The sequence below is a fragment of the Haemaphysalis longicornis genome, unplaced genomic scaffold, assembly GCF_048455015.1.
Source record: "Haemaphysalis longicornis isolate Haplotype H1 unplaced genomic scaffold, Haemaphysalis longicornis Haplotype H1 scaffold_10, whole genome shotgun sequence".
In the NCBI taxonomy this organism is placed as follows: domain Eukaryota; kingdom Metazoa; phylum Arthropoda; class Arachnida; order Ixodida; family Ixodidae; genus Haemaphysalis; species Haemaphysalis longicornis.
The window spans coordinates 124,601,896-124,625,151 of record NW_027526204.1 but is presented as its reverse complement, the minus strand read 5'-3'; the positions used below and the strand labels follow the sequence as shown (position 1 = coordinate 124,625,151).

The 23,256-nt window shown below is 44.5% G+C and overlaps 1 protein-coding gene across 1 annotated transcript; it reads left to right on the top strand.

Annotated features, from left to right (window-relative positions):
• Positions 1-4,028: 4,028 nt before the first annotated feature.
• On the top strand, positions 4,029-22,782 carry LOC144157946 (uncharacterized). The gene is made up of 5 exons (XM_077688656.1): positions 4,029-4,137; positions 7,764-7,779; positions 10,561-10,690; positions 20,071-20,482; positions 22,524-22,782. The coding sequence occupies exons 1-5, from the start codon at positions 4,084-4,086 to the stop codon at positions 22,779-22,781; spliced, it is 870 nt and encodes a 289-aa protein (XP_077544782.1). The 5' UTR covers positions 4,029-4,083; the 3' UTR covers position 22,782.
• The last annotated feature ends 474 nt before the right edge of the window (positions 22,783-23,256 follow it).

The following is a 23,256-nucleotide window of genomic DNA, read 5'->3' as shown; positions in this document are numbered from 1 at the left end:
CGTGATTGTCTGCCTCTTCCACATCCTCAGGCTCACTGGACAAGCATTTCATGAGGATCAAAATACCGTATGACCTTTCAGCTGCCCGGACGTCTGCTATCATCAACCGACGATTTCGACGGTGCGGTTGATGCGGTCCGTGAACCCACTTCAAATGATTCGCTGTTTCATCGAGGGAAGATAGTCATTATCGCTAGAGACAATGTACTCAACCTCGACAATAAACCGCGATAAGACGTTCACGCGAAGTATCGAAGCCTCTTTTTTTTAAGATAAGGACAGTTAAAACGCGAAGCTTTCCCCCATGCAATCTGAATCAAAGCCGAAGTCCAAAAGCCAGGCTGCTTCGACTGTGTCGTAATGGCCATATTCTCTTTTCTTGAAGTGCAAAAGGCACGCCAATGTGTTCCAGACTGGTTGTCACGAGTGGAGAAGTTAACAAAAATGAAAAATATTTTAGCAGTCAGCACTGTATCCTAGAGTGGAACAGTGATTTTATGTCTTAGTGTAACGGGTTTGCTTTGTTTTTGTGTATTATGTTTGTAACAGCGGTGTTTGTCTGGAAATAAAGAAGAAAAAAGTCGCAATGCTGCAATCGGATAGACGTTGGCTTCTTAACGCGAGGGACCCAGGTTCGAATCCGACCACGGAAAGTCTTTTTTTTTTCTTGAGGGGGTTCGCGTTTTATGATCATCGTCATCATCATAATCCTGTGCCCTTTGTGCAAAAACATTGCGTAAAGTTGGCTTTCCTGCAGTGCATTTTAGTGGTACGATTTACGGCCTAAGCGGGTCATAAAAATCCTACCTTTAAAAATCTCTCAGCCTGGCAGCAACGGCGAGTTGCATGATTGTATGTAGTGAGAAACAATATGACGTCGCGAATGGGCATCTGCAACCACATCGGTCGTTTTGCCCACGAAATTGGAGTTGCAAATGGGGGCACCCAGACCGCTACGGGACCTACTCCTCGTCGATTGAGAGGACAATCCGATCAACCACCTCATTTCGTGCTGCAGTATTTTGCTGCGAATTCACACGCGCAGACGTCACCGGAAGCTTACGATAACAATATTGATACTGCTCGCGTCGTGAAATAGAGTAGCACAAACAAAGCCTTGCCCAAGAGACAATTGCAAGAGGGAAACACGGCGTTAGTGTCTGGCTAGCTGGGCTTCAGCAAGCGTGGCGTCATGCAGCGCGGAGTGTTGTGTGAAGGTCACTTGACGTGGCGCATGAACAAGCTCAGGAGTGTATGTGGCTGCCAAAAACCGCCTTATCATAGTTAAAAGATTATTTAAGGTGTTTTATCAACACAAAAGTGCAGCTCGTTCATGCTATTGTTTCTTCAGCAGATTTATTTGTCAGGATTTTTTTTTTAACTTTCACACAAGATTACTATGATGATGGTGATGACAACTTTATTTTCCCCAAAACCGAGTGAAATGAAGAAGGGGAAGTGGGAGTCTTCCTGGATTCCTCCCCTTAAGATGGCGGCCTGCAGCCCTTGGGCACGAGCGGCATGTTCGACCAGTTGGACCACCGTGACCTGGGTCGAAGCTAAGCAAAACGTTCTCCCACTGCTGCGCAGTGGTAATGCGTAAGTGTTCTCGTAGAGTTAGTGGCTGAACACCAAGCCTAAATCGTGAGAGAGAGAGAGAGAGAGAGAGAGAGAGAGAGGGGGGGGGAGAGATAGAGAGAGAGAGAGAGAGAGAGAGAGAGAGAGAGAGAGAGAGAGAGAGAGAGAGAGAGAGAGAGAGAGAGAGAGAGAGAGAGAGAGAGCTCTGTATTAGAATAAAGCAGAGAGGTCTGCTGACATGTATTCGCCTACATGCTACCCTGCGGGGATAAGGTGAAGGGAATAAAGGCTCTAAAGGAAGCAGGGCGAAAGAGAGGAGGTAAAAAGGAAGAGGTAAAAAATGAGGTAATATGGAGTGTTAAGTTACGTAAACGTCCACATGGTCTCACAGGATGTGTGGCTCGCTGGGTGCACCACTCCTGCTGATCCTTGTAAATGTCGGGATAAATGTGGCTCATTACTGCAGGATTGGGGAAGGCATTAGCCTGCAGCTGACGCCAGGCTACAGATTGACGTCTGTTGAGCGTGGGATATTTCTGGCGCTCCATGCGATAGTGTCGAGTGATGTCCCCGTAGGTAACCAGCATCTCCACAGCCCCCTGGTTCGAGCCAGCAGCGTCGTCAGCGAAATCCCGGGAGCTCAAACTTCGGGTCGCCTCAAAAAATGTTACCATTTTGTGTTGACTTTCCTGTCCTCAGCGAAAAGAAGCCATGTGGCAAGTCAGACAAAGTAAGACAGCATGAGGGGCGAGAAACGCTTGCAGCTACTTATGCGGCGTCCATGACGGCACGTGATTGCAGCGACAGATTTCCCTCAAGTATATGTCGGCATGGAACGACATGACAATTGCTAAAAGCTTTCGAGGTTAATTGCACATCGAATTTGCCAGTACAGATAAAATCATATGTATTGCGCACGCCCACTGAATATTGCACCACACGTAACCAAGAACGCTAGCATGCGTAAGGAACTCAATCAATACAACGCTTACGGAACCGACTTGCAAAGGGAGCACAAGTATAGACTTGCTTTAGCTGATACCAGTTCTTATTGCCTCAACAAAAATGGATCGTTGCCAGTATTGAGACCTTGAAGAATTAAAATATTCCACAGGTCATTCTTATGACAGATAGACTTGCAGATTGCACACCAGGGGACGGACGGCACCAGACTGCTTGCCGCAACGGAAGCCTGATTGATTCTGTGTGCGTGGCCGGGCCTCTCACGAGACCAGCGCGGTGGCTAATGATCAAAGTGGCTCGCAAGCGCTGATGATGATAGGCCTTGAAGGGGTATGATGCTGATTCTGATGATGATAATGCGGACTACTCATAAATTAAACGCGGACATGCTAGTTTTCGAACATATTTATAATGTAAAGCGGGCTTGAATTTTCCTGTAATTTTTTATATCTAACTTAACAGCCGTGTCAAAAGTAAAGCGGAATCCAAAACAAGATGTGCAAAAGAACGTAACAGGCGGCATCCTTTGCACTTCCGCCTCCGAGCATGGCGCGGTTATGCTATTCATAAGCTTTCAAAGTGCCCATATTTTTGTTGTTAAAAAAAAGAGCCGATCGTAAGGGGAGGAACCTTTTCTCACCGCGAACTTCACAATACAGAATCGCTATCACTGACAAACGTTGTGCACCGGTAGTTCGTAAGCGATTTTAATAGAGCGGTGTTACTGTGTGGTTCAAGTTCAAGCCTTCATTAGCTGAGAAATTTTCCTGCAATTTCAATTGCGGTTGGAAATAATCAAATAATCATCAACAAACCTGAAACTGTTGCCCTTTCCTCCAAGCTGCTATAGCTTGCAACTGGACATACTGGCGACGATGATGACAATGAGGATGATGATGAACTTTACGCACTTTTGTTTTAAGCCTTAACAGGGAACCGCGACCGCTAATAGAAAAATGCAACTGCAAGGTTTGCAGAGAAGTGCCCATGCACCAAATCATCCGTTTAGCGAGACTTTCGCTTAACAAAACTTGAGCAGCTAAAAATGTTGGTGCTACAAAGTCAATTCATAACAGTTCCTACCAAAATGCCCTGTGCGTCTTATCATCGCGTGCCCTATGGATAGGAGGCAGCCGGCAGGTGCGCTTTACCCCTGTACGTATTTTCTTGCCGCAAAAAACGTTCGCCCCAGCAGCGTTAACCTCCGGTGGCACTAGTGCTAAATAACAAAATGACGGAGATGGCAACTATTCTGTCATTGTTTTATCTGTCACTACTCTGACAGCTCGACGTCTGCTCTTTGTTCTTTACTCACAGGGAAAAAGAAACAATGCAGCGCAAGTGTCCACGTCAGATCTATTGTAGCAACACCCGCAGATGCTTTCCTTAAATATATCTGCTTTGATCTGATGCTGTAAGAACACAATACATCTTGAACGTCTGTCTTTATTTATTTTTCTCTGAACTAAAATGCCTTCAATTGGGTTTCCTTGCCCTAAGGGCAAGAACTTTCATCCTACGCAGTCAGACTGTTCGACAGCAATGCTCGAGCCTTGCACGGATAAAGTTGCCTTCTTATCTCTCGCATCACTTTTGGTAGGTATACGTTGTATTCCGTTACTTGTTCTGCCAAAAAAAAATTGGGGAAGCTTGCATGAAGTCAGGCAAGGCTTGAACCATAGCGAAAATGTACAATTGTTTTTTTCTAAGTAAGCGCTGAAGGACACAGCCTCACGCATTGCAGTAGGTTTGAAATGGTTTATTTACATGTTCCGTCGTCATCCTCATATCCATCTACATCGTCGTCTTCCCCATGCCGATCACATGGACTAGGCAAGTGTTTAGCGATCTCAACCTCGCCATTTCCACCAGTTCGAGCTCATCAAATCGAATTCTTGGAGATCTTCGCGCAGTTGTCGTATTCTATCCCGATTCATGGCTCTCTCTCGCTGGCCCTACTTGGAGTCTTCGGCTCGTTGTCGCCTCTTCGCAGCATTATCCACGGCTAATCGAGGTGGGTCGGAGCGCCGTCGACGTTGACATTGTCGAATAGATTCACGTCGCGCTTCTCGGTACGCGGCTTCTTCCTCAGGCCTGCGAACTTTTCGCAAGCGCCCCATCTACGGCGCGGAGGTGCACGGCGCACGCGCGCCTTTCCCGGAGTCGTGTCGAGGTCCCGCGGAGCAGGTGTTGCGCCAGCTGTGGCGGCGCGGGTCACACAGATTTCCGAACTTGGCGCTGAAAGTTCTTCATGACTGGCGGGCCCGGATCGTTTTGTCCGAAGGCGTTCACATTTCTTCCAAAGTGGAGCGCGTCAGCACGCGCTAGAACCTTCGCGAACTGGGCATCTGTTGCGCTTCCTGTCTTGTGCTCCCCCTTGAGGCGCGGTCGCGCGTGAACTGTTCTTTTTTTGTATTTTTTGCGAGCGCTACGCGCAAGCCTGAACGACGCTGGGCGCTCCTGGTGAAGCGCGTGCTCACTTGCGCGGTAAATGGCGGGAGTAATTCTGACCCGGGGTTTTCTGATAACGCCGCACACATCACGGCCAGCAAGAACAGCCCCGCTGTAACTAAGAGTGATAGTACTGGCTCACCTAATGCTGTAAAGTGTTGTTGGCCTGGGTACCTGAAAAGAAAAAAAAAACAATATTGCCAACGGTTTGTCTGAGTATGCCACGTAATATTGTGCGAAAGAAGCATACATTCTTGCTTATAAAGCGTCGTGCAATGCCCCACAGACTATATGTGATACTCCGTGGATTTCTACCACTTTGGTAGGCTTCAAGTACGCACATAGAGTTCAAAGTACGGCGCAGATTCCATGGGGTCGATCATCATAGCGCTTGCGTTCAAAGTTATTTTTGATATATCGCTTTACTGGTTGCTTGCCCCAGCATGTACCAACCTTATGAAGCACTGGCTAATTCATTACTGGGGATACGTGCTTTCCTGTGGGTTTGTATCAGTTAGCTAGACCAGCAGCAGCAACTGTCGGGTACGCGCCTGTTAGGCCTAACGTTTAGCTTTGGGGTTTTACAGCGCGTACTTACTAAGAAACTGTGTTACAGCGTTAACCGGTACTTGCAGTTTGGCGTACAATGGATACAATAAGTACAAAGAGTACTTTTTCCACCGGTACCGGGTGACGACGTTAACCCTTAAAGCACGACGATAGGCCCAACGTCCTATGTTAAGCTTAGTTGAGCATTACGACGCGCCAAGCAACCCAGTACAGTTATGAACGGAGAAAATACCGATGGGCTTTATAAAAGGTTCATGAAAGATGTTTCACAAAATCTCCTTAGCGATTTTTTTCCGCTAAACCGGAAAAGGTGAGCGATTTGTGCTTTCGCACTAAAATTATCCACCTAACAGTAGCCGCAAGAATACGCGGAAAAACACCTTTTTCTGAAAATTATCAGAATAACAAATAAATAATGCACCTCTCCGTCTAACGACGACGATGGTGGAACACGAAGCTTTCTCGTGAAGGATTATTTGGTTGACCAATCCTACACTGCGAGTATGTGCTACTATGGGGGTACGCAACCTTCCTACCCACAGCAACACTCCGGTGGAGCCTTCCGTAGGCCTAACGTTTGGGTTTGAAGTGTACGGCGCGAATCGGTACCTGCTCCTTGGTGTTTGCTTCGGCCATGTCGAAATGAAGCATTTGGATAGACGCCGGCTTCAGGTTCGATTACGGCCGCCGGAAGCGTTTTTTTTTTTCTTTCACTTCGCCCACGACCATTCATCATCATCGCCAGAGAAAGTTGGCTTTTCTGCAGGGCGTATTGGTGTACAATGGCATCCGTGAGGACACTAAAGCTTGCGAAGCTTACACTAAGTTGCGCAAGGCTTAAACAATAGCGTAGCCGCAGGATTTCTGTACACGGGATCACTGAAGGACACATCACCACGAATTTGTACAAGTTTGAAATTGCTTATTTACACGTACCATCGTTGCCTTCCACGTTCTAGTAGTAGTCATCGTCATATGCATCGATATCGTCGTGTTCCTTATGCCAAGCATTGGATGCGCGGCAGCGCTCGACGACAGCGGTGTAGTTTTTCTTTTTTGTCTAAAGCTACTGCTCGGGCCGGGGACGCTCGGTGGTCGCCGGTATCGCCGCTTGGTATCTTTTCCTGCAACGCCGAACGTACTGGCGGTCACAACATTTCCACTGTTAAAATTCGTTCTAGCCCGCAATCACAAGGTTACGATTATCTGGGACAGCTACGTTTGTTTAAACTTCGCTATAATCAGGTGTATTCAATGAACAGGAATTGTTGAATACTTCAAACACAGCTAATGGTGTAAACTATGACCACCCACAGAGGCACGACTGCTGTAAAAGGATTCAGTCTTCGCTTTCGTTAGAATGTTTTCTTGCCTTTCGCAAAATTGCCAATGCCATCTAAAAAGTAACTGTTTGGGCCGTCGGGTAGTTTCATAGTGGTAAATTAAGCACCTGCGTTTTATTTCGGCTTGCTTCAAAATAAATCTGTTACTATTGTTGTCTCAAGATGAGCTACTCATGCAAAGTTGATCAGCCTAGTAATGACATTACATACAGTAAAGTAACTAGTTGGGCAAGTTGGTACGGGTTCATGGTATAGCTACACTGCAAAAGACAACATACAAAAGCAAGGAACACGGAAGAAGCGCTGAAGCGATTCTTGCCTTACATACACAAAGAGAGATCAGAGGAGCCAAAACGGCCGGATTTTGAAGAAAGCTGTTCGAACACGAGAACGGGCCCATTGTAGAAGGAATAAATTTCAGTAAAGTGGCTATTTGGGAAAGTTTGTACGGGTTCCGATAATTTCGAATCGCTTCACCATTCGTCCTGAGTTCATTTCTTTTGTATCTTGTCTCGTGCGCTGTAGCTCTACCATAAAGCTATTACATACATTGGTCTGTAGTTTTCAGTATTACCTTTTGGGTAAATTGGTGAAAAGGGAAGGCGATTCCTCCGGTTATTTGTAGCACTTAAATTTAGGATTGACATTGCACTACATCCTCGCTAGTTAGGCCCTCGGCGAGATCATTAAAATTGTGCCGAAATAGGTGGAAAATTGAATCAATTGAAGTTTAACTACATAGTTTCACACTCTTGCCCGATCTTTAAATATAATCAAACTTTGTATATAAATCAAATTAATTTAGATTGAACTAATTCGTCTAATGTTTCTGCCCGCTTCACATTTCTATTTTTACAGGTACGTCTGAACTGGGGTAAGCAAGCAATTTCATTACGGAAATAAGCTGGCTTGATAACTTTTATTCGACTTCAAGCAATTAATTATTAAGCGACACACTTTTCAACACTCAAGATCTAGAGCCATCAGCAAGGAAGTTACATCTGTAAAATTATGTGCTATTCAGCAAAAAATACTTAAAGAATCTAATGTACCGTAATTACCCGATTCTAACGCGCACCTTTTTGTCACAAAAATAGGCCGAAAAATCGCATGCGCGTTAGAATCGGATACGAAACCGAAACTGCCGAAACAGCTGAAATTTTGTTCCACCCATCGCCATCGCCATCTCAAGATGGCGCCAAAGCTTTTAGCAACAATTTTTCGGATAGGCGCCTAGGCTTTTCTTTCGGCGTTCACACAAATCCTCAAATTATTCCACTTGCGTGCTTGATAACAGCAATGGCAGCAGCGGAAACGAAGGTGCGCCGCTTCCGCGGCTTACGAGCGGCTCCCACGCGTTCACAACGAGCGGTTGGCTGAAGCGTATGCCTCTGGAGAAGCTCGCGGGATGGGCATGCGAGGCGTGGGCCACGATCCCATCGAACATGGTTGAACGTTCGTTCAGAAGTGTGGTATCGCGAACGCGCTTGACGGCACCAATGACGAGATGTTGCGGTCAGCGGAAGGCGACAAGGAGCTCTCGGAGAGCTACGAGGAGTGAGACGAGTGAGATTACTTCGGGGAATAAATCACCCGTTTCTCTCGCATTCGTTTTTCTTGCTTACAAAGTTCCTTGCGCATTACAAACGGAGGTGCAAGTTTTTTTTTGTTTTTTGCCTGGAAAATCGGGTGCGCGTTGAATCGGGGGCGCGTTAGAAACGGGTAATTACGGTACTTGTGCTGATAATGATAAAGCAGTGAACACAGCATCAAGAATTGGGACTACGAGGGAAGTATAACGAGCACCAGAACGCAGTGTTTGCGCAAGAAAAATGAAATTCATAAGTTTCGCGACATTGCCAACTTTGTTGCAATTGTTGAGTAAACAGCATCAAAATGATGCTAAAAATTAATCTCTTGAAAACGTTTCAGTTTCCTGAATCAAACCTCTTTATTAAAATGTTTGTGCTCAATGGGGAACAACTTCTATTAGCACTCATGAGGACACAATATTCCCGGGAGTGCGCAATAGTAAAATATTCATTCAAATTGAGTTTAAATAACTAATTTCGAGTAGAAACAACAAAATTCTAGCAATGACTTATATATTTAATAGCAAAATATCTCACTACAAATTCAAAGAAATAAAAAATGCCAAATTTTAAGTGAGTACTTTCTTGGTAAATATATCTTGCGATCGGCTAAGTACTTTGGAATGAAAAGCTCAAATACAGCGACGATGTGCTCACTCGGCCAGTGCACCTCATATCATCCATAATTGGCAGACACTTGCTAACCGGAAGAAGGGCATGGGCACCGCTGCCCCCTGCACATGTAGCTTTTGTCACACTGTGTGTGAAGCAAACATGGGCCATCTTGTCTTCCACTGCTCCGATTTTGATATTCATACACTGAAACATACTGTTTTTCAAAATTCAGATATAGAAGCATTACATGGGGAAATTCTCGAACATCCTCAACACCTGGTGACCTTGGCCCAGTTTGGCGTTGCCAGTGGCCTGGCGAGCGTGATCTAGTGGGCGTCTACCTCCCTCCCTATTCTCCCTCTGCCCCCTCCAGTGACCTCCGGTCCTCCCCTTCCTGATAAAAATATTTATCATCATCATCATTCCAAAGTTACCAAAGGTTAAGTGGTTCAGTTTATATTAAACCCTGCAATTCATATATACACTTCTACAAAAACACACGACAGTTACTTTCCCCCTTTTCTGAACCCGTTCCATAACCCATCTGAACCCATTGATATAGCCCATCTAGCCCATCCTATAACCTATCATAACCCATCTGAACCCTTTCAAATAGGAAAACAAAAGCTTTTCTATTTGAACGGGTTCAAATGGGTTATGTCCTCATACATGAATAAACGAAATATGGGTGTCAAATTTCCCATCGTATGTTTCTGAAAGAAAAACTATGTCTTGCGAATGTCAACTGGCCCCACCTACCACTGCCAAACACCTTAAAAGATGCCGCAATACACATGCGTACCTACTTACACCCAGCCGACAGTCATACGACAGGCGAGGCTGCAAGAATTTTTTTCGCATTGTTAACATACTTTTGGTACTTTCTTAAGGACAGTTGACGTTTTATTCTGAGGTTATCGCAGTTCCCGTCACTTTATTCTTAGAATGTTATTGAAGTGTATGGTTTTTCACTAAAACGTAATTCACGCTGAGTGCTTGTTTGTTGTCTTTTAATCCGGTTCAGAGGTCAGTTTGCTTATTAACGCAGGTAACGCAAACTCGCTGAACTTAGATCTAGTAGGACACAATGCATCAAGACTGTGGAAAAAGTACTAAAAACTGCTGCGAATTCTCGAAAATGGACTTCTACTATTCGAATTTTAGAATTGCTCTTAAAATTGAATGTTCGAGATTTGAAAATTATTCTTGGCACAGTCGTTATTTGATTCGAAACTCGAATATTTGCACATGGCCAATTATTTCATTTTATCGCTGCTCAGGCAACAGTTCCTTTGTAAATTAACAGCATTTGCTAAAAAGACGACAATGAAACAAAATATCGAAAGCAGCAACAATTTAAATGGAGTAGCATGAGAAAATCTCCCTCTAGAAAGATTTTTAGACATAAGTAACACTATGACAAGTTGGTGCACTCGTTCTTTTTTCAGCCATCGCCCAGGACGTCAATTTCCATGGGAGCATTATTCATACGTTGCGTGAGAGGTACCGCGATTTGAAAGAAGAACTCGTAAGCGTCTATTTCGATAATGACCCTAATGATGCGTGGCCTGATGAAATGTAAGTGTAGTAGCCAACCTTTAAAGGAGCCATGAAGAGAAAATACAACTTCGTTTAATTTGAAAGAACTAGGATTCAGTATCTCACTCAGCTCCATTACAGCCAGAAAAAATGTTTTTTTAACAAAAAAAAGCAAGAAGTATTTAAAAATTTCAAATTTTGCGCCACAGTGACGTGTTATGAGCAAGCATGACGTCATACGGGTCAACAATAAAACATAATTTTCAGTGCGTTAACTACACGTTAGCATTCAAGTGATGCGTTCAAATGGAACGAGAGGCCCCATTACAGACGTCCAGTCATGTGTCGTCGCGACAGGTCAGTTAGGCGGCCGCCAATCGCACAAGAAAAGTTGCGGGAAATTGGCTAGGGGGTCGCGACTGCTTCACACGTTTTCTTTAATATCTCCGTTGTTTGTTCGAAGATTGCGATGATATTGGTATCATTGTTATCGGGACTAAGCAGCCTTTCTAATAAACCCAACTTGTATTTTGTCTTCATGGCTCCTTTAAAAGATTTCACAAATAGTGTCTTGAACGTGATCCAAGCCATTTAGTGTGATTGAAACAAACATCTACGAAAAAAGTACTGCAACATAAAACCTAAAAAAAATGATGCAGCGCCTTGTTACTTCTTTTCATTTTTTTTTTTTTTTTTTTTTTTTACCCGCCGCGGTGGCTCAGTGGCTAAGGCGTTGCGCTGCTGAGCACGAGGTCGCGGGTTCGATTCCCGGCCGCGGCGGCCGCTTTTCTGATGGAGGCGAAAAGCAAAAACGCCCGTGTGTGCGAGATTTCGGCGCACGTTAAAGATCCCCAGGGGGTCAAAATTAATCCGGAGCCCTCCACTACGGCGCGCCTCATCGCCTGCGTTGCGTCGGCGCGTTAAACCCTACAATCAATCAATCAATCAATTGTTACTTCTTTTTGTTGAGCCACAAACTTTACACATACTCACATACTCATACACATACACATACTCATACAGTCGAACTGTTAAGATAAGGAGTCGTATTATTTCTTGAGTACATCGAGCAAATACGTGCTTTCTAAATCACTTCGTCTAACATATCTGCTGTTATCTAACATATGTGCTACTACACCACTTAAAGGGTAAGCGCGTCACTTCGGTTTCTTGTTTCTACCTTGTCATGTGCGTGAGAGTCAGCATGGATATCGAATAATGCTGCAACTTTATTTATTTATTTATTTATTTATTTATTTATTTATTTATTTATTTATTTATTTATTTATTTATTTATTTATTTATTTATTTATTTATCTATTGCATGCCCTTTGAAGGGACAAGCGGTGGGGGTGTCAGAGACGTAATTTTCTGTACACAATGCAAGCAGTAAAAAAGATGGACATAAAGTGAATACGCATACAAATATGTAAGAAATGTGCGTCCAAAAGAAATTCCGAATATGCAATTGTACGAGGGAGTGAAAATTAGTAGCAGCCGATTCCGTTAGTTTTTTTCCAGTCACCAATTGTGCAGGAAAATAACGAATATATGTTAGTTCGAGCCGGGATTACACATTTATGGTATCTATGCCGCGTTAGTCGGGCAATTTGTAGGTGAAGGTATTCACCAAGTCGCAATAATGGTTTGTTATTCTTGTGCATAATAAAAAAAAAATCAGAGAAGCTCGCACTCACGCGCAAGACTTGAATGGAAAAGCTATTGAAGGTGATCATTGACGGACACAAAGTTGAGTTTTAGTATCGTTGCGGTGCCGTGGTTGACGTCGGCGGCACGGCATTTCAATGAGCTTGTGTTAAGCAAGGCCAGTGTGAGTTCATCGTTTTGGTCGACGTTTTCCTACGCAGAAGCGCGACTTGTCGTCTCTAGTGGAAGCTTTGCACGCCGAGCCTCTCGAACCGCGGCCTCTTCCTCGGCCATGCGAACTGTCCGCGGCCGGGCCACGTGGAGTCAATGATCAGCTTCAGCAGCTTCGACATTCAAGTCGCGGCTCTTCTACTGTACAGAGCGCATGCGCACGATGACACAAGGATGAACGAATGAGGGGCGTACGCTATGACGCGTCTTTCTCGTTCTGATCAAGTGTTGCCACGACACGGCGAACATTGGAGTTTTTTTTTTTTTCTGTTGGCAATTTCCCGAAGTATGTATGCGCCTGGCTTGACGAACGTGCGCTCGAGGAACACGTGCACGAGCACTGGGCATTTTATTGGTATTTTTAACAGTTGACAAGCTTCGCTGTTAAAACTTTAGTCTCTGAAATTGACAGCGCACTTGGAGCGTCTTAATGCCGTGCCCCTCCATTGTTTCCGTCCCTGAGTTAGTGGGACAATATTTGGAAAACAAAATCGGATGGAGGTGATCCGAACCATTACAATAGTGTCAATAGTAAATTAAGTATGTAGATCCCAGGTAGTTCAGACCTATTTTAGTCTTGGTTTAGCAATGAAGGGGCAATAAATAGTTAAACATTTGATGTAACCTTTTATGCCTAAAATGTCTTTTTTGCGAAAAGGAGGTACACATGGGTTGAATACGTGTTTGTCCCAGCTCAAGTAATTTGTTCGAGTGATGGCGAGGTGCTTATATTCTTAAACTTCAACTAAAGGTTGTGATGAAAGGGTGTATGGAACGGATAGTTTTTTGGAGCGAAAGCTGTACTACGCTATATCTATGAAGGTCATTCATCGCGTCGCAATGACCTTCAGCCGCCAGCGCACCAGCTGCGCCTTTCTTATCACTTCGCTTTCTGAGAGCTTCGCCGATTCGGTTCTCTGTAGCTAGGGTGAAATGGCTACTCCGCGAGCGCCTTAATACGCAGCGGCGGGTGGGCCGTCTCAACGTGAGCTTCAGGGAAAGCGAACCGCAAGACTATACGAGGGGATAATGACGGTTCTATGGACCTTTCTAACTTTTTAGTCCTAGGAGTTGCCATTAATAGTGGGCTGTGCTTGCGGACCTATAATTGGCGCATCCGACAGCAAGATGTACCTACGCATGCGCAACAAAGCCCAGCAGACGTCCTGATCTCATGAAAGATTAACGAATAAAAAGGTTTATACAGAAAAACTGCGCTGACTGAGTTTACAGGAACGAAGATTAGAGAAACACACGATGCACGCACACGAAACCGCTGCTTTTCCGGCTGCTTTGCCGCCGCTTGGTTCCTCAGTCTCACCATCGATGGCGCGCCACCTGGGTTGTCGTTATGTGCTCGCCATCATCATCATCATCAACAACAACAACAACCTATTTAGGTCCACTGCAGGACGAAGGCCTCTCCCGTTGACCTCTCCAGCGCAAGCGAAAGGATGAATCCAATCATCCAGAAATATAGATAGACGGCAGGCCCCAGAATCTCAAGCAAAGGCAAACTTTCACGAAACACTCTGCGCAGTCTTTGTTTTCTCTCGTGATAACTAGGTTGACAAGTATAAAACCTGGCACATCTTTCTTGTTCTGACGAAAACAGATTTTTCTGCATTTAGCTTTATTCCCTATTTCTCACACCACGCCTGAGCATTTAGTAGTAGTTGATCTTCAGGACATGTTACTTGAGTGGATATGCTACAGTCATCAGCAGAACAAATAATTTTTATAGTATCTCTAAACATGTAAAAAGAATGTTTTAAATCAATTAGAATAATGAAGTGCCTAACACGCTGCCTCGAACACCTGAAAGAGCTGGAAGCCGGCTTGAGGAATGCCCATCAACACAACCTTAATGTGTTCAATAAATAGGAAGAAATACACTAAATGCAGAAAGGCCCATAAATTATAACTTGCGTTTTAAATGAATATAGGAAGTGGTGCTGCTGAGCCCAGGGGCGCGGGTTCGATTTCCGGCCGCGGCGGCCACTTTTCTGATGGAGGCTAAAAGTGAAAACACCCGTGTGTTCGAGGTTTCGGCGCACGTTAAAAATCCCCAGGGGGTTAAAATTAATCTGGAGCCCTCCACTACTTTATCGATCGCGTGACGTCGGTGCTTCAAACCTCATAATCAATCAAATGAACATAACAAAATAAGTCGACAACTTTCTGGAAATCCTGAAAAATATATCGTCAATTTGACCTGCTTTGCAAAGAAGTCGTGAACAATGAAAGTAAGTTGCGCGGTCGCAGAAAAACGTTTCATAAAGCCTTGTTGGTAATAAGCTAATAAGTTATTAGAGAGTTTTAGCTAACACGCGTTTTCGACGGTCCGCTCCGGTATCGGCGGCACGATCAGCGCAACCGGAGCCAATGCCGTTCGCGGCCAAGCGGGCCAGGCATGCGCAATGGCGCTCCCGCTTGCTATCGGAGCGGAGCGGACCGTGAAAAACGGTCAGCTAAAATTCCCTATTGTTATTTAAAAAGGTGGAAACGTAGTCTCTACGGTGCATTACCAATAGCCATTACAGGTCCTAAAACTGTGAGCGAAAATGCTTAGGCCCAAAGTTTCATTTGCCTTATGATTAGGGGATGAAATCAAAGTAAGGCAGTGCATGTAAAGAGACCGGCTAAACTCGCGTGATAGTATTTATCTCGATGCGGTACGTAGCAAGGATTAAGAAACACAGGGCCTGCATCCTGCATCCGACGTCACCACACCCCTTTCCAGCTTCCTCAGCAATCACCAAAATGAGAGCATTTGTCCGCGCAGCGTTTTGCCGTGCTTGTGCTTCACAAAAATGGCAGCTAAATTGACGTCAGTACATTCATCTATTGTTCCATATGAAGATGGGAAATGAAAATATAGTTTTAAAACGCACGAACCTCCGGCCGTGCATCCCAGAGGATGCAAGAAACCAAAGAACAATTCGAATTCGTGTCATAACGTCAGAGGTCAGAAGAGTTTCACAAATGGCAGCGGCCTCGTCATTGATGACAAAAACCAAAGCAGATGTGGGCTTCGAAGTATTTCACTCTTATGCAAATTTCGATTTATTTTTAAGATAATGTTGATTTGTGCGTGAACTTGAATTTCGTAGCAGAGACAATTTTTGCGCGCGTTCACGTGGGTGCGTGCTTATCTCAGCTTCGCTTTTAAAACAGTGTCGAACCGGGACCGAACCCGAACTAAAAATCAGAACCAAACTGTTTTTTTTTTTTTGGACAGAACTGAGCCTCAACCCGAACCGTTCTTTTTTGCGCACACTGAACCCAAAGAAAAAAATAGCGGTTACCGGTTCACGCCGCAGTGGTTCGGCCGTCCGCTGATGATATGCGGTCACTGTCATTCGGGGCTTTTATCTTTCTGCACTTTCCCCCTCCAGATCAATCACAGCCGTATCTATGCACCTCTTTTCGTAGTCGTATGATGGGGAAAGGTATGCACAGCGGATAACTATCCTTGCGGAGTGCAAGGTCGAGCAAAAAAAATGCTAAACTCTCGGCTTAGCCACGTTCTTCTACCCCTCGCTGTGACTGTATAAGGGCAGTCAGGCCCTTTTAGGCGCACGTTAAAGATCCCTCTGAATTACTTTACCGCCTTCCAATAAACTCGCCAATACTTTTTTTTTACGTTTTGGCAAGTGTGCTTCCACGGGAACCAAAAGGAAAGCCCATCATGTGGGTTTAAATTATTGCGCGAAGAGTTCATGCACGAATAATTTCCGCTCTTCGTGGCTGCCTGCAGTCAGCGAAAAAAGACAAAACCAAAAGATAGATTTTGCTCCAGACATCCTTTCCTTTGTCCAACTTTTCGCATAACCAGACGTGTTTCCTTTGCGAAGGCGGCGAATGCTGCAGTGGCTGGTATAATGTTCTTCAGCTTTTTCAGGTCAGTTTTTCAGTACACTAAAATAAGACTCTCAAGCTCCAAAATATTAAGACAAAGACGTAAATGACATAGACATGCGCATGTATCGTGTCCTTCACGTCCTTTATATTTTGGCACTCCAAAGCCTTATCATCGAATACCAACTATAGCTCGTACCCACAAGTTCCTAAAGGCCGCCTCCACTCAAATTATTATTTGCCCAAATTTGATCCTAATAAGTTGTTTATGGTGTAAAAATCATCATGGCGAAGTACTAAGCCCTATAGCCATTTAGCACAATAGCTGCAAGCGTTGAGAGTATCTCCGACTAGACGTTTGCACCTGGCGCGGAGAGTCGCTTATAAAGTTCCGAATGGCCAATGACAGAGAAGAGAAACCTGTCCCGTGCGAGCTCGCGCTTCTCCGGTGACTGGCACGGCGCGCTGTCATAAGCAGGGATGCGTCAACACCACCTAGATCGCGTTCGCTGGGGATTTCTCTGCCACACCGCTCCGCTGTCACGCCGTCGGCATCACATGTTTTAAAAGTAACCGCATAGGTAGCAATACCCGCAATTCTTCAGTGCCATAAAGGAGACTGACAACAAACTATACGCGCGCTTCCGATTGTTCGTGAGTTAGCAAAACTTTTTACTGCGAAGCAGTATGTATACCTTACCATCCAAGCAAATTTTTGTGGCGATGTCAGCAGAAAACTATCATCGCTGGCAGGCCCATACCTACCCAGGTGGACTGGGCATACCGGTAAAGATTGCGGTTGCGGAAGCTACTCCGAGTTCAAAAGTACCCAGCAGCATAGAAATCCCGTAGTGACATCACCACGCTGTCATATATAAAAAGGGAGACCCGTATAGCACCTCCTTCAGTTCATTCCAGGCTACCTTGGGTAGACCAGGGAAAGTAAAGGCACCAGAAGAAAAGCAAGAAGAAGAAGAAGAAGAAGAAGAAAAACCAGTCCCCATGGGTAGGTATGTGCCTGCCTTCTTAATGATGATAGTTTTCTGCTGACATCGCCACGCAAACTTGTTGGATGATAGAGGTATACTGCTTCGCAGTAAAAATGTAACTGGCAATTAGACCTCCGCCGAGGAGGAAGCTGGCCTACCCTTGTAAGGAAGGCCACAGCACAGCGGCCCACGGAGAACAAGGAACCCATAATGACACCAAGGGTGCCTTAAGAAAAAAATTAAAGCAGTACACTCAACGTGACAACTGTCGGAAGTTCAGAGCAGTGATTCGACATACGGTCTGTTCCTCGCTCTTTTGCTACTACCCCTAGCGCTCTTCCACTCTCTGTCTCACTGTTCTCTTGATGAATCGAAAAGAGGTTTGATCAGGGCAATTCAAATTTCCCGCCGTCGGAGTGCTCGCGTGCCTTCTCCAGGGATAGCTCGCGTACTTTTCTTCATCTTTTGTTTTTGTTCTGCCCGGAAGAGCACGAGCAGGAGTTCTGTTCTTTTTGTGCTTGCTTTCATCTCGCGGGTACTGGAGCATTTGTGCGACATCTTGAAGGCGCCTTTTTTTCTTCGGCGGTCACTTTTTTCGCTTACTATCATAAAAACCAACCCAATGAGCATTCCTAACTACATGGATGCGGGGACTGCCTGTTCGTTACATATATGTTGCCTCAATTGTACCTGCAGTTCTCTTTGCGCTAAATAATGGGGACATGTATGACAAGTGCCAGCAGTTCCAAGAGTTTCGAATGGTTCTGCGTGTATAAACCTCTTGTTCCAGTATCATCTTGCCTTTCGGCTGGAGGGCTGAGTTGAGGGACAAGCGTGTATCTTTTCGGAGCCTCTGTTTGGGTGCGTGATGCCGCGTGGCTGCAGTCGCTATAGATAATGAACGTGACCGTGGACGAGCTGCAGCGACAAGACGGGCCCCTAAAGTGTTCTGCACTAAAAAAGTTTGTGCAACAAAACACGGGCGTACAGGACGATTGTTTCTACGAAGGAAAGTTTGACATCCACCTCAGTGCAGCCCTACGGCTGCACTGAGGGGGATGTAAACCTGGATTAAGACGAATTTTTCTTCAACTGCAAAGTTTCTGAGGAAGCTGTACAGCTTTCCTTTGTAGCCGTACGACTGCATTGATGGGGATGTCAAACTTTCCTTCATAGAAACTTACTCCACCTTGGGGATTTCCCCTAAATCCGGTCGATTAGGACGATTGTTTGTGTTGGGCTTGAGTGTTCCCCCTTTAAGGTTCCCTTCTTCTGGAGTTTTACTGTGTGCAGTTTTGACAAACCGCATGCCGTCGTACGGCTCCATTAAATTAACTCCGTCGTTTGGGTTTGTGATTTATTCATTTTATACAGTAACGAAAAGGTAAGGACGTTACTTTTTCGCAGTAGCTGTAACCGTAACAAGTTACTCTTGGAAACGCTGTAAGTGTTACACTGGTACCTTTTACTGGTAACGAGCCCATGACTGCTTCTTTCTCAGTGCTGTTTGTGGGGAGAGGAGGACAACCCCGATTGCGTTGCAACTTGCAAGCCATGTCCCCTAGCGGGAGGAGGGTCGGCGTCAGCCTGCTGAAACACCTTCTAAATGCACCGCCCACTCAATTATACTGGCGTTGCGAATATCCGTGGTTGGGAAAATGCTTCAGAAAAGGAAGCGAGACTCTACTTTCTTCTCTTTCTCTTGCCTTTCTACTGTCTTCTCTCTTTAAACGTCCTCTCATATGCCGTGCGGCAAAAATACGAAGTAAAAAAAAGACACTCATTAATGCCGTGGACGCAGGTAGGAAGAACCGGCACAGCATTCGCAGAAAATAACCCACGGCGCATTTATAGAAATTTTCGGTTAGTCGTGTTAAGACATCTGAGAGAAATGCTGAAAGGCGGCAAAACTGATCCACTCAACTCCTGACTGTCGAAACTAAAATTTGCCTGACTTGTTCTTATTTAGTTGCGAAAAAATTTCAGGCAAGGTGTTATACAAAGAGCGTCGGGTTGTGAACGCTTTCCATATTCGACACAATTACTCAGTAATTACCTAATTTTTGCAGTATTCGGTAATATCCGGCCCTGTTTTCTGAATGAAAGAACTTTAAATCGGAAACAGCTGAGTGCTTTTTAAAGGTACAGGCAGCCGATTTTTGTGGAGTATACGCTCTCTATCCGACATGAAAAACCATTACTTAAAACACCTTGAACCGAAACGATTCTCCTGATAGTGCCCTAGAACGTTTGATAGCGTAATTTTTACATCTACCAGCCTTACATAGCTGCCAAAGGGACTGGTGGCAACCAGGGCAGTGAGCCGTGCCGCAGCATGCTTCTAAATCTACGCGAGATGAAAAGACGTACTTAAAAACTTGTCCAGTGGCTAAAACAATATTACAATGCAGTCTTTCGCATTTCTTTATACTGTAGTGTAACATTTAGACGCTGCATGGCGCCACCTTCCAGATTTAAGAAAACGTAGTGACAAAACTATTTCCACCAATTTAGCTATAAATTCCTCGTGGTTAGCCCACTATATCAAATTCTGGCTTTCGTATGAGCTAGGCAACATACACTCCACAAAAAGTGGTTGGCTGTCCTTTTAAGGATTATGCCTGAAGAACTTAAAGCTTAGATTGTAGCGAAACATTATTTTCCAACTTGTATTTATTGTCGTTTCCACAGCCCCGGTGTGAAGGTCCGCTGGAAAAAAGTTCCTACCAGAGAAATGAGTGTGTCCGTCGAGACGACGTCAGTTACAGCGCTGGACCAGTGGTACCACAACGGCCAGAAGAATAATTCGCTGGAAGTTAAACTGATTCGCAAAACGCAGCGGACCACCACAGTGACCAGTCAGGTTCTCCGAGGTATCCGTGCAACCGGCCGACTGGATGTGTCAGTGCAGCTACCAAAGCTGGGCGACTCTGGTCCCGGCGTCGCCGTGAAGGCAGCCTTGGGGACCAGCTATACGGTAGACACCAACGAGCGAGTGACCGAAACAGTTAAAAAAACGGATACGTTTAATTTGAACCAGGTTGTCATCGTCCCACCACTAACGTCCACACACGTCACCTGGGTGATCGCCGAAGAAAGAATGGTACTGACCATAGAAGTAATTTGTTTTTTCGTAGGCTATGCATTTACGACGCGTCAGTTCTATTATAGCGGGTTGTTACATTTATGATGCATTCATTCGCACACATAAAGCAGATATGTTTGAATATGCCCCAGTCCCCGATGCACACGGGAAAACGACGTATATAAGAGGGCCCACTGTACCACGAAGTGGGATTGACCAAAGCTGTCTCAAACAATTAATCAAGTAAACATTTACGTTCTAGTACAATCCACCATTAGTTTGTCGAGAATAACTCCACCCAATGCTTAAATTACCAGCGCAATCGTGTGGTACCCCCTCAACTTCAATCTTAAAAATTAACTGTTAAGCATTTATATCCGTGTGGACATAACAAGGAAATCCGTCTGTTAATCTGCAATGTTGGGTGTGTCCCACTACGAAAGTGCTATTCCATACTTTCATATCAGACTCCTTATGCTGCCCTGCAAAAATGTATTTTTAGCAATGCATTCGTCTTTAGTAGTAAAGCTGACTTTGTGTGCGGTAGGTGTATAGCGCTTTATATGTATACATGGGGTCTTATGGGCGTAGTCAATAAATGTCCCTCGGGCGATCATAAAATTGATATCAGACTTTTTATATTGCTCTAAAAATGTTTTCCAGCAGTGAATTTCTGTATAGTAGCGAAGCCAACTCTATGGGGTCTCGACGTATGCACCTTGCAGTATATCATAGATCAACTTCACAGAAAACAAATTTTCAATGTCTGATTTAGGAGCAAAGTTCAGAGAAAATGTTAAAATTATTGATCCTGTCGAATTGAGCCTGCCTGCTTGTTTTGCTGCATCACATATTTAATATTTTTGTACATCTTTCAATCATTGCATTATCTCACCAATAACAGCGTGGTTTTGGAGCTGGCTAAGGCTATAGACTTGTAAACGCGCTGGTACGCTAAAATATCCAGAAAAACAATAATTCAAACAATGCTGCTCTTCGTTGCAAGGTAACGTTCCGAATAATTCACTCTTCAGTGTCATTGCATGGGCTAGTTAGCTACCGATGATAGCTTGAGTGATGCAGATTCAAATAACGAAACTTCAACAGCGCGAACTGACAGGACGAAAGACGAGAGACACAAACGACGTAGACGGGCGCTGTGTCTCTCGTCTTTCGTCCTGTCAGTTCGCGCTGTGGAATTTTCTAGATCATGAACCGACTAAATCGCACCAGAGTCTTGTTAAGTCAAATAACGAGTATACAAAGAAACAAGGCCAAATCAATCGACACGATGCCAAAAGGATGTGATTCCAAATGAAATGCTTGCTGCACAGAGATTTTTTTGCACCACTCAATAAGTAGTCACCTTAAAATCTCATTATCAATGAACCAATCCATCGTTTCCTCTGCTAAACCAGTGAAGAGACAGGGGACAAAAAGTCACCTAAGCGAAATGTGAAAACTACAGCTAAATTCATACTGAAGGCGTCTGGAGTACTGCACCAAATCAAAAACAAATTATTATAGATATTAAAAAGTAGCAATTATTGTAATATATTATATTATTATATCATAGTAATATGATATTATTATAATAACACAAATATTAATAAACAATATTAAGATTTCTTACAATGTAAATGCACAAAAACCCCGCAAATAAATTCTTCCTAAGATGTGGTGCGGTGTACACTGAAATCCTAAAAGGGAAAAAACAAGTTCGCATGCAAAAAATTTAAGTTCTCCGATTTAACATTTTAGAATGCAATAAATGGAGAGGAAACATGCACCCAGAGGTGAATCCAGCAACTGGTGAACTTGCAAAATAGAGGATTGTGTTTCAAAACGCTAAAATAATTTTCATCAAGCGAAGTCCACCCACGAAAATGTTCTTAATCTTTACAGATTTAAATTACTGCACGCAGATACATGCAACTTGTAGCTCAAAAAAGTGAACAGCACTTGTTTCATGTGTATCATTCACGTTGGTTGGTTCGCACAGCAAACCTAACTTCTGCCACTCTCGTTTACTACTTTTTTGTTTTTTTTTTCTCTGTAGCTAATTTCATGGAATGCAACGCTCTACTTGGAAGGAAATCTTATGATATGGTCCAGGAGGAATGGCCAGTGGGTCAAGCGCTTCAGGCCTGTCTGCGAATTGGCCGATCCGAAACACAACGAGTTACGGAAGACGACGAACAACACGTGCACACTGAACGTCCGAGGGATTACCCAGGTTGAAGGCGGCTTTGCCAGCCAAATCACCACAAAAAACGAGCCATTGAAGATAGTGAAAACTCTGTACAGCGAAAATTAATAAATGGTATTCAGTGCCTAAACAGGTGTTGCTACATTTCGTGAAATGTCACCAGAGGTGAACAAATGACCTCGCTTGCTCATACCTCACGTCAAATCAAATCAATTCGCGGGATTTTCTTAATCTCAGCCCTACCCATAACATTGCGTCACACTTGGCCAAGCCACGGCCAGTCTGGAATGCTCGCTCGAGCGAGCGCAGCGAGCAAGCGAGCGAGCGAGCCTGTCTAGACTGGCCGTGGTCAAGCTCACCTCAACAACGGCTGAGCTCCATAGACCTCACCGGCGTTTACGCACAAAAATCAGTTTTATTTGCTAATCTCAGGTCAATTTTAAGCTTTCTTTGAAGGCGTGGCTCACTAAACGCAAGACAGCTATCACAGGAGAAAGCAACCTGTTTGCTGTTCTGTGTAAAACATGGTGCTTCAAGAATGGCTTGTCAAAGCGGAGCCTTAGTGTTCTCCCTGATGCCGTTG

What these genes read in the sequence shown, in the direction of transcription:
- LOC144157946 (XM_077688656.1), top strand. Translation starts at nt 4,084, where the DNA reads ATGCTCGAGCCTTGCACGGATAAAGTTGCCTTCTTATCTCTCGCATCA. An exon ending in GATGCGTGGCCTGATGAAAT is followed by an intron (nt 10,691 to 20,070) that starts GTAAGTGTAGTA and finishes TCGTTTCCACAG; the next exon opens with CCCCGGTGTGAAGGTCCGCT. An exon ending in TGATCGCCGAAGAAAGAATG is followed by an intron (nt 20,483 to 22,523) that starts GTACTGACCATA and finishes TTTTCTCTGTAG; the next exon opens with CTAATTTCATGGAATGCAAC.